The sequence below is a fragment of the Sylvia atricapilla genome, chromosome 16 (assembly GCF_009819655.1).
Source record: "Sylvia atricapilla isolate bSylAtr1 chromosome 16, bSylAtr1.pri, whole genome shotgun sequence".
Classification (NCBI taxonomy): Eukaryota; Metazoa; Chordata; class Aves; order Passeriformes; family Sylviidae; genus Sylvia; species Sylvia atricapilla.
Genome location: NC_089155.1, coordinates 5,381,331 through 5,397,627, shown reverse-complemented (window position 1 = coordinate 5,397,627; position 16,297 = coordinate 5,381,331). Strand labels below are relative to the sequence as shown.

Genomic DNA, 16,297 nt, shown 5'->3' with positions numbered 1-16,297 from the left:
GGCCCAGGGGCTGCCCTGGGAATGGCTGTGCCTGCCTTCCAGCTGCTGGGCTGGCAGTGCTCCACCACAACCTCCTCGTTTACTTTAAAAGAATGACAGTTTTTCCATGGGGTAAGGCCGTGAGTGAGTGCCCCAGCAGGATCCTGAGCCCAAGACTCTTCTGCCTTAGGGCTGCTTTTTCATTCCAGAGTTCTGTCCCCAGGCTGCCTCAGAACAGCACAGGCAGCTGGAGCACATAACTTTGTTTTACCCTTTTGAGTGAACAGCATAAAACCTGAGGTTGTTCCTGGTTATTTTCCTGCCCTAAAGCCAGGAGGAAGGAGGGAGCAGTACAGCCTCCCCTCAGCACCGACCAGCAGACACCTGAGCCAGCACACACATAATACTGACACTTTTATTGTCGTTTAAAGCTAGAGCGGCCCTGTAAATGTAGAGTTTCACTACTGGACCCTTCGGCAGTGGCTATACAGGTCAGAGCTGGTGTCACCAGGACAGACAGAGGTGCTGCTGTGGTCACTGCAGTCACGCCTGGCCCGGAGCTCTGGGAATGGACACAGCACGGGATGGCTGCAAACACGCTCCAGCAGCTGCACACCATCTCTGGATTACAGGCAGAGCAGTGACACAGAGGCGGGCTGGGGATGTTTTTTAGGTCTCTTCTTGTGATTATAGACAGTTTGTTCTCTGGCCTCTGGCAGCCTGTCCGCACCGACGCGCTTCTTAAGGGCTTCGTGGTGAAGGTTGGTGGGTGCTTGGGATTGGTTAAGGTGGGGTTTATTCCCAATATTTTTTTTTTTTTATTATTTTTTAGTTCTCCACTCGAACACACTTCAGCAGAGAAACTGGAAAAGCTGCCTGAAAGTAGGCCATAGCAGTGCCGTTTCCATAGAAACCAGTTCACAGCGTGCTGTGAGATTCACAAGCACTGGAGGTGCTTTCGCCCGCCGGGATGGGCTACAGCCGGTTGTCCCCGTTGACCCGGGTCCTCCGCAGTACCCTGCAAGGGGACACACACAGGGGACACAGCTCAGCCTCGCCGTGCCACGACCAAGGACAATGCTCTGCTGGCCTCAAGTTGCCCGCTGGAGGAAAGCCGGGGCTCAGCCACATCCCCCCTGCCTGGGGATAATGCCACCAGCTGTGCTGTCCCACCCTATTCCCACAGCAGTGACTCCCACAAAGCAATGGCACAATGTGCAGGTCAAATTTAGGGTTTGCACGCAGTGAACGAGGCTGCAGCTCCACTTTGGGTCAGGGGGAGGCTGCGTTCATTTGCCTCCAGCCAGACTAAATGCACGGGGAAGAGCTCGTTCAGCTCTTCCCCTTGTGCTGCCGGGGAACAGCTGAATGAGCACTGCTCTCACCTTCGCTCCCGGCTCTCGAAGTGGTCAGCGAGCTGCTCTGGGGACACACGGAAATCCTCGAAAGGCTGCTGGTACCGCAACTCAAAGGACCCCTCTCTGCCTCTGCTTGCCAGCTGGCTGGAGCCATCCCCTGCTCGTTCCCGTAGGGATGAAGCATTGAAGAGGTTTATTTCGCCATTTTCCTGCTTGGACAAGGAAAAAAAATGCTTTAGTCAAGGGCTTGTGATTTCTGAGTGTACAGCCTGTAGTAAGGGCAATTGTGGTGCAGCGTCCTGGCTGCCCTGCAGGGTGTCCAGGGCTCAGGGGGGCTTGGGGTTTGCAATGTGCAGCTGCTCTAACAGCCATCATTGGCTCCCACCAGCACCATTTTAAATGAAGAAATAAAAGAACCATCTGTCTCAGAAGGAGCCCTGCCCTCCGTTTAAGCCAACAGGGACAGCCCCAGGCCAGCCAGCTCCGTGATCCTGAGCTGTCCCTGGAGCACAGACAGGCGCTGTGACAAATCTGCCTCCTCAGCTTTGGCTGAAGGGATTTCCAGGCAAGTCAAACACAGCGCAGGCAGGACCCTGCCTGAAACACCCTGACTGCTGCAGGAGGCAAACCCAGTGCTCGCTTTCCTGCTGGGCATAACTATGGAGCAGCACTGGGAATTCAGCCAGCCACAGGCACTCAGGCCAGGCACCACTGAGCCTCACTGCCCCCACAGGGCCAGGCTGGGCTCACTGGCTCTGCTCCTCAGCCCTGCAGCACTGTCACCTTCTCGTGTGTGCAGCCAATCTCACCTTGCATGGGAAAATGTCTATCTTGACAAGCAGAGAAGCCAGCTCCAGGTTCTCACTGTAGTTGTTCTTGAGGGGAACAGCTCGGAAACCTGCGGCAGAGACAGCCCTGGTGTCACTCGCTGTACAGGTGAGGTGCAGTGCCCTGGCACAGAACTCAAGGGGGTTCTTCTCCCACAAGACCCTTTTTCTCTTCTGCCAAGAGGAGCTGTGGCTGCCTCATCCCTGGAAGTGTCCAAGGCCAGGCTCGATGGGGCTCAGAGCAACCTGGGATAGTGGCAGGTGTCCCTGCCCATGGTAGTGGGGCTGAAACAAGATGCCCTTTAGGGCCCCTTCTAATCCAAACCAGTCTATGATTCTGTGATTCTCCAAACTACCAAATTTCCCTCAAAGTGGCAGGTGGCCCCAAGAGCTGTTGTAGCAAATGGCTCTGCCTTCAACTGGTTGGGATGTGACCTGTCATGGGGACAGGAGGGACTGAGCCAGCCTGGGGCCCAACAACACCCTCCCATGAAACTCAGCAGTGTGAACTGGTGAAGACCACCATGACCACCCCCCTCCCTGCTGCCCCAAGTGCTTCACCTGTCTTCAAGCCTTTCACCAGGAAGGTGGCCTGAGCCAGGAAGTTCTCGTCGCTGAACATGTCCTCCTCGTACACCACGAAGCGGAGGAAGGCAAAGTCAGGGTTGCTGACCTGAAAGTGGAACTGCTTCGGGGTCCAGAGAGGGTTCAGGCCGTTGTCAGCTGCTCACAAAACACAGCTGTCAGTGGGCAGCCCCACTGAGCCCTCCCCATGGCTGATGCTGGGCTCAGGGGCAGCACGAGGGCAGCTCCCAGCTCAGTGCCAGGCTTTGCTGCAGAGCCCACAGCTCACAGCAGGATCAGGAGTGCTGGTGCATCTCTCTCCCTTCCCTTCACCATCCCACTCACCCACGATCTCTGTTTTCTGCTTGGCGTTGTCGTACTCGGCACCAGACACCTCCACCTCCACGAAAGGACAAACGATTCCCCTTCCATTTTTGGGAAGGTGCCGGGCCCCCAGGACCTGAGCAGAGAGCAGGAAAGACTTGGTAAGAGACAGGAACAAAAGGGGAAAAATGTGTTTGCATACCAAGACATTTTCTTCCCAAATAAATCACCCTGGCTCTGCTAATTGGAGAGAGAAGCAGTACTGACAGCCAGCCCAGCCTGGCATTTTGGAGAGAAATAGCTCCCACCCCTGGAAGCTGCGGTAGTGTTCTTGATCCCCAGTTTGACTTGTAAGCCATAAAAAAAAGCAGCTGAACTGCTCCAGGTCCCTGCCTGCTGCCAGCACAGCCAGGCCTGGGCCACAGCATCCTTCCCCCCGTTTGCCAAGCTGGAGCTGGGCTCCCAGCCGAGCACTGTTCCCTGCCGGGGCACTACACTGGACCCCCTCATCTTTGCTGAAACTTCTCGGCCCTCCTTGATGAGAGGAGGAAAAGGAGCTGCCCTCCATCACTGCTCTGCCTCGTGTCTGCAGCACAGCCTGTGCTCCACTCAAATGACAACCTGCTCCCTCGCAGGAGAAAGCAATCACAGCTCCCTCTTGCCCGTGGCCATATGTCGCTCCAGTGTGCTGTCGGCACGCTGCTGTTGCAGGGGAAGGACCTGCTGCCAACACTGGATCATGTGCTTTGAGTCATGCTGGGCTCGGGATGGCTTCTCCATCCATGAAAGCTGGCTTTGCTGGGGACAGCAGGCAGTTTTGCCAGAGAAGAGAGACTGAGCCTGTCTCTTAAAGGCGACAGTGACTGGCTATGGCACAATGACTCTTGACACCTGGTGGTGGCAGGCACATCCTGAGGTGCAGGAAGAACTTGGAAAACAGATGGGGGAGGGAATTTTTAGGGAGACATGGGGTCAGTGCTGCAGAGGTTACGTGATGGGGTGTCCTCATGGAGAAGGGATGTAGCTTTTTTAGGTGGGATCACTCTGAAACAGAGGTGGTGGCAGAGGAAACCTGTGAGCACCAAAAGGCAGGCTCTCCACTGCATCCTCCCCAAGGTCTACATGAGCTGAGGGGACTGGCAAAGGAGATTGTTGATGACCCTTTGGTTTCAAGATCACAGGGAATGCCTGTACAGGCTACTGGACCCTGCTGGTCCAAAGATGACACCCAGCTGGTTTGGCACAGCCCTCCAAGAGCTTTGCCTGCTGAGCAGAGCTGCTGCTATGCAGCTCTGAGAGCTGACACAGGAAGAATCCAGCCTCAGTTCCACCATTAGAAAAGTAAAAAAACCTCATCAAGCATGCACAGCCATCCTCTGGCACCCTCCACCCTCAGCTCCTCTCCTCTTATCATCACCAGCAGCACAACACAGAAATGGCCTGAAAAGTTTGATCTCGATCAGCTTCCCAAGAGGGGCCATGGCACAGCCCTCGTGTTGTTAGCCGGTGGATACAGTCCCGGCCAGGCTCTGTTGACAGGGTTGCCACCTCTGCGGCTCGTCGATGCCACCTGCTGGCACTGGGACCTGGACAGGAGCAGTCCTGCGGGGAGCATCCAGGGATGCTCCTGCTGCTCCTCTCCAGGCACCCTCAGCAGCACCCATGAGTGCCCCTCCTCAGCGAGGGCTCTCCCAGTTTGTGCTGCAGGACAGGGGCTGAACAGGTTTGGTGAGCAGCAGCTGCAGGCAGAGCCAGGAGCCCCGAAAAACATTCTCTCACCCCAAATCTGGTATAACCACTGGGGTCTGCCCCTGCATCCCCCCAGAGCAGGAGGAGGTACTGACCTCAATGGAGATGGAGAGTGGTTCTGTGCCCCGCAAGGTGCTCTTGTCAAAGGGGTCAAAGATGTCATCCCTCATGTTGGTCGGCTGCAGGACGTACCCACACTGGCCACTGGACATGAACAAGGCCTGGTTCATCTGCATGGGCTTGTCTGGAGAGCACAGGCAGGAGATACAGGAGATGAAGGAGACCATTTTTCATAAGCTGAATCATCACCCCCATCACTGAAGCTTCACAGGAAGCCCTTGGCAAGAGGACCTGGCTCACCCCTTGGCAATCCTGAGCAATGTGTCCCCGCTGTGGCCTGTGCACATGCTGGGGCCATGAGGTGACTCCCTCATGCACAATCTGCCCAGCCATCCAGTGCTCCATAGGTCACCTCCCTCTTTTCCTCCTGCTTTTGCCAGCTTGCCTTGTGCTGACTGTAGCATTTGCCAAACCCCTTGTGAGATGCTTGAATTCACAGAAGGAATGAAAAAGCCAGCAGGAAAAAAGAGGCAGGTCGTTTGCTGGTGTGCCAGTGAGCTGAGCAGGCTCACAGGAGGGTTTGGCAAAGGCCAGGGAAAGGAAGGCTGGACTGCACGGCAGGAGCAGGAATGGAAGCTGGGGGAAGGCAAGAAGAGCAGCCAGCTGGACTCAGACCATGAAACCAGCTGGTGTCCCACGCCTGGGGCTGCACCATCCCCTTTGGCACCTTCCCTGCCTTGTCCTGCTTGTCACCAGGGACCTGGGAGAACTCCCTGCCTCCTTTGCATTTTGTCTTGTTCTCATGGCACAATCCCCAGCCTCAGTCCAGCTCCTTGGCCCAATCCAGCCCTCTGGAGCATATTAACTTGGGTCTCACTGCCTGCAGAGCCCTTCCAAGAGCCAGAGCCCCTCCCAGCCCCCCACTTGCCAGGAGCAGGGGCTCAGCAGGTGGCTCAGAGGTGGCACAGGGTACCCCCGGAGCCAGCCCACCCTCCCTGCCCTCTGCCCTCACCTGGGGTCTGGAAGTTGAGTGCCACCAGCTGGCTGCCACAGATCCACATGGGCAGGGGGTCATAGTTGGAAGAGTCGAGGCGCTGGCCCTTGGGGTAGATGCGGGAGAGCTGCAGGCGGTTGTACTGCAGGAACTTCTTGCCCTTGATCTTGTTGACGTACTTTTCCGCCTTGGTCTCGGGAAAGGAGGACATGTCCCGGTAACAGGCCCTCTCCGTGCCGATCTCTGGGAGGGGACAGCACCGTGTGAGCCAGCAGCACACTCCCTTTGCTGACACTTAACCACCCCAGCTCCTTCCTAACACCATCCTCTCACCCCTGGCACAGCCACCAGGGTTTGTGCAGACTCTGCTCTGCCCCAGTGCGTGTTTGCCAAGTGTCCAACATCAATGACTGAGAGCACCAATACAGCTCCCACTGACCAGGCATGATGCTCCCCAGCCCCACTCCCTCAGCAGCTGCTCTGGGTGCTGACAGACCCCAGCAACAGAGGGATAGGGAAGGGAACTTCTACCCTCTGGAGCTACCCAGAGCTCCAAGGTAAACTGGTGACTTGGACACCCAGCCTCTGCTGAGAGCTAGCCAAAGATCTCAGCAGAGGAGCACGCCACAGGGTCTGTAATGCCACAGTGACTGCCTGTGATGGCCACCAGCTCAGCAGATGCTCACTCTCTTCATCAAAGGGCACAGGTCGGCAATAGACCACCAGTTCTGAAAGCTCCAGGGCAATCTTCTTTCTCCTCTCCATCATCTTCCCTTCAGAGAGCTGCCAAGAGAGGGTGAGAGAGGTGTCATGCCAGGTGTCAGGAGCAGTGGTGATGGATGACCCAACTCATAAATTGGCCCTCACTGCTTGGTGTGGCTCCTGCCAACACTGTGGGGACCACCAGCAGATCTGCCAGGTCTGTGTGGGGGACACCACATAGGTAGGGCCTACATCCTGCCCAGAGCAGGATTGGCACTGGTACTAGCACAGGGCATCACCGGCCTTGCCACCCTCCACAGATGGAGATCCCCCATGTCCTGAGGCTGCAGCACCCACTCAGTTGTCCAATCCTCCCAAACATCCAGCCTGAACCTCTCAATCTGAGTGGCCACCACCCCTTGCCACGTTGTCCGGGATTGCTCTGGCTTTACCATCTCTGTAACTGCTCTGCCACCCACCGCAGGCTGTCACCTCACTGTCTCCCACCAGCCTCCACCTGCTCCTCGGCTCCTGGGAAAACCAGCACTTGTCCAGGAGATGCCTCCTTGCCTGTCACAGGCTCACCCTGGCATCAGCTGTCTGAGCTGCCTCCCGGATCTTCTTCACCCAGTCCAGCAGGTCCTCGTGGGTGTCGGCTGCCACGTCCAGGGACAGGCGTGACACGGAGGACATGCTGATGGAGAAGACGAAGAGGCGATTGTTCTTCCCCTCGGGGCGGATGGCTGCGTGGGACAGGGAGCACAGGGCAAGGTCACAGCGCCTGCTGAGCCAAGCCCTTCACAGGGAGGAGGGGAGAAGACAGGCACAGGGATTCATGGCACTCTACAGCTACAGGGAACTCCCATTCCTGGCCACTGGAGGCACAGATGGAGCCCAGGAAGCAATGAGCTGAGAAGCCTCAAGGGGCCTTTGCAATGCTCCCTCCCTGGCACTCACCGATCTGGCAGGAGGGCACGTCCAGGACGCCTCCGAGCAGGTCTCCCAGCGGGCTGTTCTCATCCAGCTGCTGGGAAGGAAGCACAGCAGGATGGTGCTGGGCACGGTGGGCAGAGCAGCCGAGCTCAGGGGTCACAAACCCTCCTCATTGCACTCGTGGCCATACTCACCTCCCGCTCTGGCTCCAGGCTAGTGGGACTAGTGATTTCCTCTACGTAGTTGGAAGGGAACCACAGCTGCTTTTTGCCACCATAATCTCCTCTCCACCTGGAAGGGAGGGAAGGGGCAATGTCAGCACCCACCACGGGACCCCAGAGTATTCTGAGTGGGGGTGAGGGGAGCAGGCAGCTCCTCCATCATCTGCTTTTAGGGTCTGTGAGGCTTTGGAACAGTGCAGCTCACAGGTAACCCCCAGACAGACCCACTCCTAGAGTGGACACACCTTTGTGTGGATGGTGACAACAAGGTTTGACCATATCTCCTAGGGAAAAGGGAGGCTCAGGACCAACTCACCAGCCTCCTTCCTGTTTCTCCACATTCTGGATGATGGCATTTTTGGTGAAGGTGAGCTCGTCCTCCCTCTGTGCCTTGTAGTCAAACAGGGCTTTGACTGCACACTGCAATGAGGAGGGGTCCCATGAGGCTGGGCAGGGAATGGACACGTGGACAATGAGTCCACAGGATGAGAGATCACCTCCCACCACAGATGTGTTTGTTGGGGGACTGTGAGGAACATCATGAACAGGCAGGCAGCATCCAGCCCTGCTGCCAGAGGCTGCCACACCCTAGTGACACCTTGCAGGGCAAATCAAGGCCTACATTTATGCCAAAGCAGAGCTCTCAAGTCTGGTATGGCCCCACACAGGCACTGTCCTCTGTTCCAAGAGCCACTGATAGGCTTAGTTTGGACAGCTCAGAACAAGAGGCAGCCCAGCTTGGGAACCTGGAGGTTCAACCTCCACTGTCTCTTTCTTCATAGTCTAGAAATGAGTGTGCAAACTAATACAGCTCTTGGAAAAATAAAAAGACCCTGGCTAAACCCTCCAGCCCTACAGTTTGTTTTGTGCCAAACTAGTGAGAGTGTACCTTAAAGGTGGGCATGGGGTTGGCTTCCACATAGAACCCAGGATGGCGTCCCTCATACAGGGCTCCATAGTCAGGCTCCTGTGGAAGCAAAGGGACAGTGGTTAGAGCAGTGACTGCAGGAGAAAAGGTTCCCTACCTTGGGCTAGGTGGAGAGTGGGAGCACAAGAAGGAAGGAACAAGAAGGCACAAGACCAAAGATGATGCTGCAGCCAGCAAACAGCAGCCCAAGCCTGGCTCAGAGGGGCAGCACCAAACTTCAGTCAAGTGTCAGGAAGCCCCAAGAGGTGTGGGCTGCAAAGCACAGGGATGTCTCAGACACCACCAGCTCAAAAATGACCTGTCCATCATTCCTTGGCTCCTGCACTCACCGCTGTCCCGATCTTCTCCAGGGTCTCCTCGTTGATGGGGTAGCGCAGCTTCATCTTGCGGTACAGCGGGTGCTTCTCGTAGTAGCTGATCAAGTCCACCAGGCTCTCGAACTCCGAGTTGCCCAGCAGCACAGTCTGGCCCTCCTGCTGCACCCGGCAGTGCTTGATCTTCCCTTCTGCCCTGGAGGGAGGAAACACAGGGAGAAGCCACTTGGCACCTGGCAAGAGAAGGTCTCTGCCAAAATAAAGACACCAAGGAAAAGGAGCCCCTGGTGTGGTGGCAGAGCACAGCCGTCTCCCGATGGGAGGATGAGCAGGATCTCAGGGACTTATTCAAGGGCCATCCCAGAGCAAGAGGAGTTCTGTGAGGGCTGATGGCACCTCTCCTGCTCTCTCACACACTGCAGCATGCCAGCTCCACCTCCAGCACCCTCCACCCTTGTCACAGGGACACACCTGAAGGAGATGGCGTAGGAGCTGGGCTCGCTCCTCTTGCGCACCAGGAAGGCTCCATCACGGGGCACCCGCATCAGCATGTGCTCGGCTTGGGCCCGCGTGAGGTTGGCGTGGTACCACCTGCCAGGAGAGACATCCTTGTGCACAGGTCACACACACCCAGCCCTTACCATCCCACTCCTCTGCCACAGCACCTGGCTTCCCCTCCAGCCCCTAAAAGGCTCCTCGAATCCTCCAGAGGAAGATAGGGACTGCAATGAGGCAAGTAGGATCAGGGCCCTTTGGTGAGGTGTGGCATGGGTGAGGGCATCCCAACCAAACCCAGCAGCTCTGTGCTCTGCACTGAGCCTCCGTGACATTCAGCTCCATGAACAACGAAGCTGGGCAGCATGGCTGCTGTGACAGAGCTCCATGGGGAAAAAGTGGGGATCAGAAAGTTCCAGAAAGGGAGAAATGGCTGAGGAGAGACCTGTGAGAGCTTCCTACAGTGTCCCTGCTGCCCAATGGACACACACATGCACTCACTCTTTGCTCTCGTGGGCATTGGTCTGTGGCACTGGCTCTGTCAGTCTCATCTCAAACTCATTGCACCTCAGTGGCACCTCCTGGTAGTGGGTGATGAGGTCGTAGAGGCTGTCGAACACCAAGTTGTCCGTCAGGAAGAACTTGGGGCTGCCGGCGTCCTGCCGCGAGTGGATCCGGCAGTGCTGCACCTTCCCATTGCGCCTGTGGAACAGGGAGGGCCAGGAGGGGATAAGCCAGGGCTGTCCATGGGGATTTTGTACCTGCCTCGGGCACAGCTCCAGCCTGACACGGCATTCCTGCCCCACAGGAGAGTGACTGCATAAGGATCACAAGAGACTTGACCCTTCTGCACCGGGACAGGGAGCTGACATGATGCTGAGGCACAAAAACAAGGGAGAAACTGCTCATTCCCCCAGGAATGGGACCCCACCACTGAAGGAAACGTCGAGAGGAAACAATCCCAGAGTGGCAGAGAGCAGTGGCTGGTGCCAGGGCCCTCACCAGAAGGAGAGGGTGTAGTCCCCCACGAAGGTCTCGCTCTCCCTGACGAGGAAGGAGCCGTCAGGGGCCCCTGTCTCGATGCAGTATTCCGTCAGCAGCCGCTCCGCGATGTGCCGCCCGTCACGGCCCGCGCCCAGCTTCCCGTGGAACCACTTCTCCGTGGAGTGAAGCTCTGTGCTGTTGCTCGCCTGGCAGGGGGAATAAAACATCAACCTGGGTTACTGAGGGCAGGCTCATGGTGCTGGATTCTGCTTTGCTCAGGGCTCTTCCAGCTGGGACCAGGGAGTTCCTGAAGCAGCTCCCATCCTTCCCCCCACAGGCTCTCCCCCTGAAGTCATGCTCAGCCCTTTGGGCAGCCAAGTCCTTTCCTTAGGGAACAACTCACAGTCACATAGGAGAATACTCACCTCCTTTTGCTCTTCCTCATCCTCATTTCCTTGGTCACTGGTTGTCTCTCCAGAGTAATAGATCTTGCTGCTGGTCAGCACAAAGTAATGTGGATTCCACTCCTGCAAGGAAACAAAATCTGGCAAAGAGACCCCTGGAGAAGTACCACACTGCCCACCCACCCACCCATGGGACCATCTCTTCCTGACCAGCACAAGCAGGGAGGGACAATCAGGTTTGTGAAGGACAGCCACCAACACTGATTGCAGTGAGTCACAGGAGCTTCCAAGACATCCCCCAGATCTGAGGCATGGATTTTATCAGTGGCAAAAAACTCAGCATGTGACAAATCACACTGCAAACACTCCAACACTTAATAAAAGGAGATGACCAAATGAAGAGCAAATCAATGCAAAAAGAAAACAGTCTGCATGGACTCAACACAGGGGCAATCTGAGGTGAAGATAACAGAGATGGTTATGTGGATTTACCATTGCACTTTACTGCTTGTTAAAAAGACCCTGTTCCATTTGCATGTGGCTTTGCCAGACAGACCCTCAGCAGAGTAAAGCTACTGAAGGTGGGCTGTGAATACATGCACACAGTAATGAACACTCGGTGCTTTACAAAGCTAAACCCTTGCATAGGTGTGTCAGGTGGGCAGGCACTTGGCAGGAGGCAGGGCTGGAAGTGCGGCCATCTCCAGAAATTCCTGCAGCACAAATCACAGGCTGCAGTGCCTTGGCCCAGAGCTCCCTCTAGCTCAGCCTTCTGTCTCTAGCAGAGGCCCACAGGAGATTCCTAGGGAAGAGCCCAGACAGAGCCAGCATAAAACGCCCTCAGCCTTCAGGGACACCTGAGAAACCAGACTGAGAGCCTTTTCAATCATTTGCACCACAGCCCTCCTTCCAGCACACACAGAGCCACCACATCACTGATGGAGCCCTCAGAGCAGAGACTGGGTCCCCATGGCTCAGACATACGTGATTGATGGGGTCTTCCAGGTAGAGGATCCCATTCTTGATGGAGTTGCTGATGTCATTCTCTGAGTACATCACAGACGTGGGCAGCTCCTCGTAAGCGCTGCCCTCCGCCAGCTTCTTGTGCTGTGGGATGAGAGAGGGGGTCAGGCACCTTGAGGGGAGCAGGCACCCAAAAAGCAGCATAGATTTCCTGGTGAACAGCCCTAAAAGCCCATGTCTGCTGCGGTGGGGTCCTCCAGATTGGGATAAACAAGACCCCTGCCACAGGGATCATCAAACAGCACTGAAGTCCACCCCTCCTTCCCAAAGGTGATTCCTGAAGCAGAAAGAGCAATGCCCACCATGCCCTCAAAGAAAGGCAGCACCTAGCTGCTGAGCTCATTTCCCAGCAGATTCTCTGAACCAAGAGAGCTTTTTTGTGTCCAGTTGTTCTTAGCTTCAGGCCTCCAGTTCCACCTCTCCACTGCCAACCACCCCCTTCCAAAGGCAGCTGCCTTCAGTCCCACACCCTCACCCCACTGCCTCACTTAGGAGCCTTGCTGGGCAAGAAAATTCACCTTGATGAGAATCTTCCTCTTGAGCTGGTTTGGAGATGGAAGGCCATCAGCAGAAATATCTACTGGTTTGGTCAAGAGCATGTCCCCAAAGACCTTCTTGAAATTCTGAGCCATGTTCCTCTGCTGAGCAATGCTGCAGTGGTCCTCAATGGACAGAATGACGGGGAAACTGGGAGAAGGAGCAGAGCCATCAAAGCCAGCATGGGTTCTGGATGCAACCAAGGACTTCTAAGCTCTGTCTCAAAGCCTGGCCTCTGTGCCCTCCAGGAGCAGCTCACATCAACAGCCATCTGTGCAGCCTTGAGCACCCAGTGTAGCCACCCTTCACAGTACACAGGGTGGAGAAGGACTGGCAAACTACTGGGGTTTACCCAAAGCCCTCCCTCCCACAACATTTTTCTGGGGAAAATCTCTCTTTGGCTGGGAGACATGACATGCTTTCTTCCCACCACATCCACTGCAGCTCTGGATAAAGTGAGCTTCACTTTGCCACAGCCTTGGCTCCACCCTCTCTCTGCTCTGCTAGCTGAAGTCCTGCTGTACTCACTCAGAGGTGACAAAGGCATGCTCCTTGATAGTGACCAAGACATCAGAGAACTTGATCTTGGTGGTTAAGGTGTGCCCGTGGTAGATGACTGGCATGCCATCGGGACCGTCCCAGCAATCCACTGAAAGACACACAGGGGAAACTTAGGCCAAAGGCTGAGTAGAGATAAGACATGGACATGAGATGGGCTGAGCCAGGTGTTGCTGGGAAAGGTTATTACTGGAAGTCAATAAAGGACTGAGCTGATCAGTGAAAGCCCTGATCTTTCTGTGGGACCAAAACCATGGCACATATCACCCGGTCCCACAAAGCAAACCACCTCAGCTCTTTCTGCACATTACGGCGCTAATGTTGCCACTGGCCACGCCAGCCTTCAGCTCTGCCTCCCTTGGAAAGCCTGCCCTAGCAGCAGCAGCTGCTGTGATGACAGGACGGGAGGGGCAGCTCGGGTACTCACGTTCGATGCAGCGGCAGCCCATGCGCAGGCAGCGGGCGTATGCCTCCAGCGAGGACTCGCTCGAGAACTGATCCCCCGTCAGGTACCTTCCAGGTGAGACAACACATCAGCACGGAGACAAGCCCACTGTGGCCACGGGAGTCTGCTGGGACACTGTGGGCCTGCCTCTGGCACATGGGAATGGCGTGAGTGGTGTTCCTCCACACCTGCCACTTCCCCCAGGTGAGAGGTTCAGCTCTGCCCCCGCTGCAAGGGGCTGCCAGCTCTCCTCTGAGGTCCAGCCCCAGCTCCTGAGATAAACCTCTGATAAAAATATCAGCATTGGTCCCACAAAGAGCCCCCTGCAGCCTGACAGCAGGGTGAGATGAGCTCTTGCAGGCAGACAGGATCTCACTGCCTGCCCTCAGGGCTGCTCAGCTGGCTTAGGCTCTCAGTCCTTTGAATTTGGGTTAGCATGAACACAGAGCAAAGACAGAGCCTGCCTGCACAGAAAGCAGCTCCTGCAAAATTATTCTGGCAGCAGAGAGAGGAAAATGGCCAATTTCATCCTGACAGGGTTTATCACATCTGTCCTGAGAGGCTCTGGAGAATGACATTGTTAATGGTGAGAAATTACCAGAGTGACAGCACAGGATGTGAAGGCACCTGAAAACCTGTGCAGACGTGTGCTGCTGACAATGTCTGAGCAAAACACTTATGGCTAAATGACAGAAGGGATGAGTGGGACACCAAGAGGAAGGTCTCTGACATACTGGCCTGGGTTTGGAAAAGCCTGCTTGACCCATCACTGGAATCAGACAAAATGAGGACACTCCCACCCTGGCATGAGAAAAGGGTGCTGAGAGCAGCTGGGTGGAGAGGGCCCTGCCCTCATCCTTACGTGTTGTGTGAGGAGGAGATCCAGTAATGGGAGAGAGGGTTGTTCATGTTCTCCAGACACACCATGTCCAGTTGCGAGTTCCAGATGCTGTTCTCTTTGGAAAACAGGAAGGTGAGAAACTGCTCAGGAAGAAACAGAAATGTGTTAATGATGCAGAGGAGCGGGCTGCTGTGGTTTAGCTTCACACACATCTCCCATTCTGTTCCAGCAGACATCCAGCACAGACTGACCAGGGCTGCCCCACAGCATGCCAGCTACCTGAGCCAGGGTGCCCGAGTGACCACAGCTTGGGCACTGCCACCTACCCTCTGAGCTCTGCCAGATATCTGTGTGCCAGACCCTTTGACCCAGCTGGAGACAGATTCAGGGCTCTGCATTTTATTTTGCAGCTCACATGGCAGGCAATAGCTTACTAAGGCCATGTGGGTCAAGGGACCTTGGCTTAGTCCAGAGTGCCAGTGACATGGTCATCTCTAGTTGTTTTTATTCCTTATCAACTCTTCTTGCTTTGAAGAGATCCTTCCATACCCCAAGGCAGCCCCTCTCCTCCTCCAGATGAACTGCTGCTGAGTGCTTGCAGCTGCACACACTCAGCACAAAAGCACAGCCCAGAAGCCATTCCTTCCCTTTGCCAACCATGTCCCTGTCCCAGGGCCACACAGCTCACAGGAGCTGTGACCCTTCCAGCCTCCCCACCCTGCAGCAAAGGCACAGAGAGCAGAGCTGTCACACCACACATCACACCAGGAGTGTCATCCCCTGCCTCACCCCACTCCACACACACCACCTTCAAGGTGTCTTACTTCGTCCAGGGTGAAATAAGGCTCATCAATCTCCCTCAAAGGGTCTCTCAGGAAGTTGAACATGAATTCCTGTACCTGAAGGGTATCTGCAGCCCAGAGCTCCTGCAAAGCCCAGGGGAAACATAAAAGGAGCCATTTCAGAATGCATTACCACAAACCACATGCAGCTCATCCAGTTCGAAGCTTTAACCATTAAGGAGGCGGTTTTGGATGCAAGACCATCTCTGCCAGGAACTCAACTGTCAGCACAAATGCTGGATAGCACACAAGGACAAAATCTGCCCTGCTTCTGAGTGGGCTCCATTTTCTCAATGCCGTGCATCTTTCTCTCCTTAGCTCCTTTGAACACATCTGCCATCTCTCCTCCTTCGGCAGCAGAAGCCAACTCAGCTTCCTTTGTTTCTCTCTCCCTGAGTTTCTTTCATTAGCCACCAAAACACTGCATCTCCCCACTGCTTAACTCCCTGCAGACCACAAGAAGGGAGGTGGCAGTGGGGGACAGGGAAGAGCAGGAGCCACGAGCCACAGCAATCCTTTTGTCAGCCAGCCCTGCCCTCCTGGAGGAGACCAGCAATGAGACAGGAACTTGGCAAGAGCCAAGAGGTCTGTGCTGCCCACAAATGCACTGCTGGTGCCTGCCTGTGTGTCTGCACATGCATGTTGTGCTTGCTGAGTGACCCAAGACTGCTTTTAAATTGAAGAATCAGCAGCTGAATCCATTAGCTACTCCTCAGGAACTGCTGACACCTTCTGAGCAGCAGGATGGACATGACTTCTTTGCTGCAGCAAACCAGCTGAGGTCACAGGGACTGGGTCAACCTCCACTGGTCAGTTCCTGCCTCCTGAGACCCTCACTCTTCCCAGATCTCCTGGTTCCTTTTCTGGCCAGGGTGCCTGGCTGTGTTCAGCTTTGCCCTCCCCAGCACCTCCCCTATAACACCTCCTGCTCCAGAAGGATGTGCTGTGCCAGGCAGAGCAGCCCACAGCCAAACCATCCCAGCTCCACAGCAAGGCTACCCTCGGAGCACTGGACCCCTAATGTCACCAGTGCCTACCCTGCTGTCCCTCCTCACTGCCTGTGTTGAACTCACCCTCTGGTACTCCAGCAAAAACTTCTGCAGCTCCAGCAGCGACACCCTGAAGTGCTCAGACCTTTCTCCACCCCTGACAAGCAGAGAGAGAGAAGCTTCAGTCACTAGTGCAGCACCTCATGTGAGATGCCATCTGCCACCT

The 16,297-nt window shown here is 55.6% G+C and overlaps 1 protein-coding gene across 4 annotated transcripts in view; it reads right to left on the bottom strand.

The window, feature by feature from the left end:
• Window positions 1–380: 380 nt before the first annotated feature.
• The window catches only part of PLCG1 (phospholipase C gamma 1), a 40,827-nt gene continuing 24,910 nt past the window's right edge, over window positions 381–16,297 (bottom strand). The window contains exons 8-32 of one of the 4 annotated variants that reach the window (XM_066330590.1): window positions 16,156–16,228; window positions 15,065–15,166; window positions 14,262–14,380; window positions 13,382–13,467; window positions 12,925–13,045; window positions 12,378–12,546; window positions 11,821–11,943; window positions 10,858–10,959; window positions 10,451–10,638; window positions 9,950–10,150; window positions 9,425–9,544; window positions 8,969–9,149; window positions 8,601–8,678; window positions 8,028–8,131; window positions 7,685–7,781; window positions 7,515–7,584; window positions 7,143–7,300; window positions 6,542–6,638; window positions 5,874–6,098; window positions 4,897–5,045; window positions 3,074–3,188; window positions 2,726–2,887; window positions 2,147–2,235; window positions 1,365–1,549; window positions 381–997 (exon numbers count right to left, since the gene is read on the bottom strand). In XM_066330590.1, the coding sequence (XP_066186687.1) occupies window positions 955–997; window positions 1,365–1,549; window positions 2,147–2,235; window positions 2,726–2,887; window positions 3,074–3,188; window positions 4,897–5,045; window positions 5,874–6,098; window positions 6,542–6,638; window positions 7,143–7,300; window positions 7,515–7,584; window positions 7,685–7,781; window positions 8,028–8,131; window positions 8,601–8,678; window positions 8,969–9,149; window positions 9,425–9,544; window positions 9,950–10,150; window positions 10,451–10,638; window positions 10,858–10,959; window positions 11,821–11,943; window positions 12,378–12,546; window positions 12,925–13,045; window positions 13,382–13,467; window positions 14,262–14,380; window positions 15,065–15,166; window positions 16,156–16,228 (3,157 nt within the window). In that variant the 3' untranslated portion in view covers window positions 381–954. The remainder of the gene's footprint in view (window positions 998–1,364; window positions 1,550–2,146; window positions 2,236–2,725; window positions 2,888–3,073; window positions 3,189–4,896; window positions 5,046–5,873; window positions 6,099–6,541; window positions 6,639–7,142; window positions 7,301–7,514; window positions 7,585–7,684; window positions 7,782–8,027; window positions 8,132–8,600; window positions 8,679–8,968; window positions 9,150–9,424; window positions 9,545–9,949; window positions 10,151–10,450; window positions 10,639–10,857; window positions 10,960–11,820; window positions 11,944–12,377; window positions 12,547–12,924; window positions 13,046–13,381; window positions 13,468–14,261; window positions 14,381–15,064; window positions 15,167–16,155; window positions 16,229–16,297) is intronic. The other 3 variants (XM_066330592.1, XM_066330593.1, XM_066330594.1) reach the window with 3 other exon arrangements.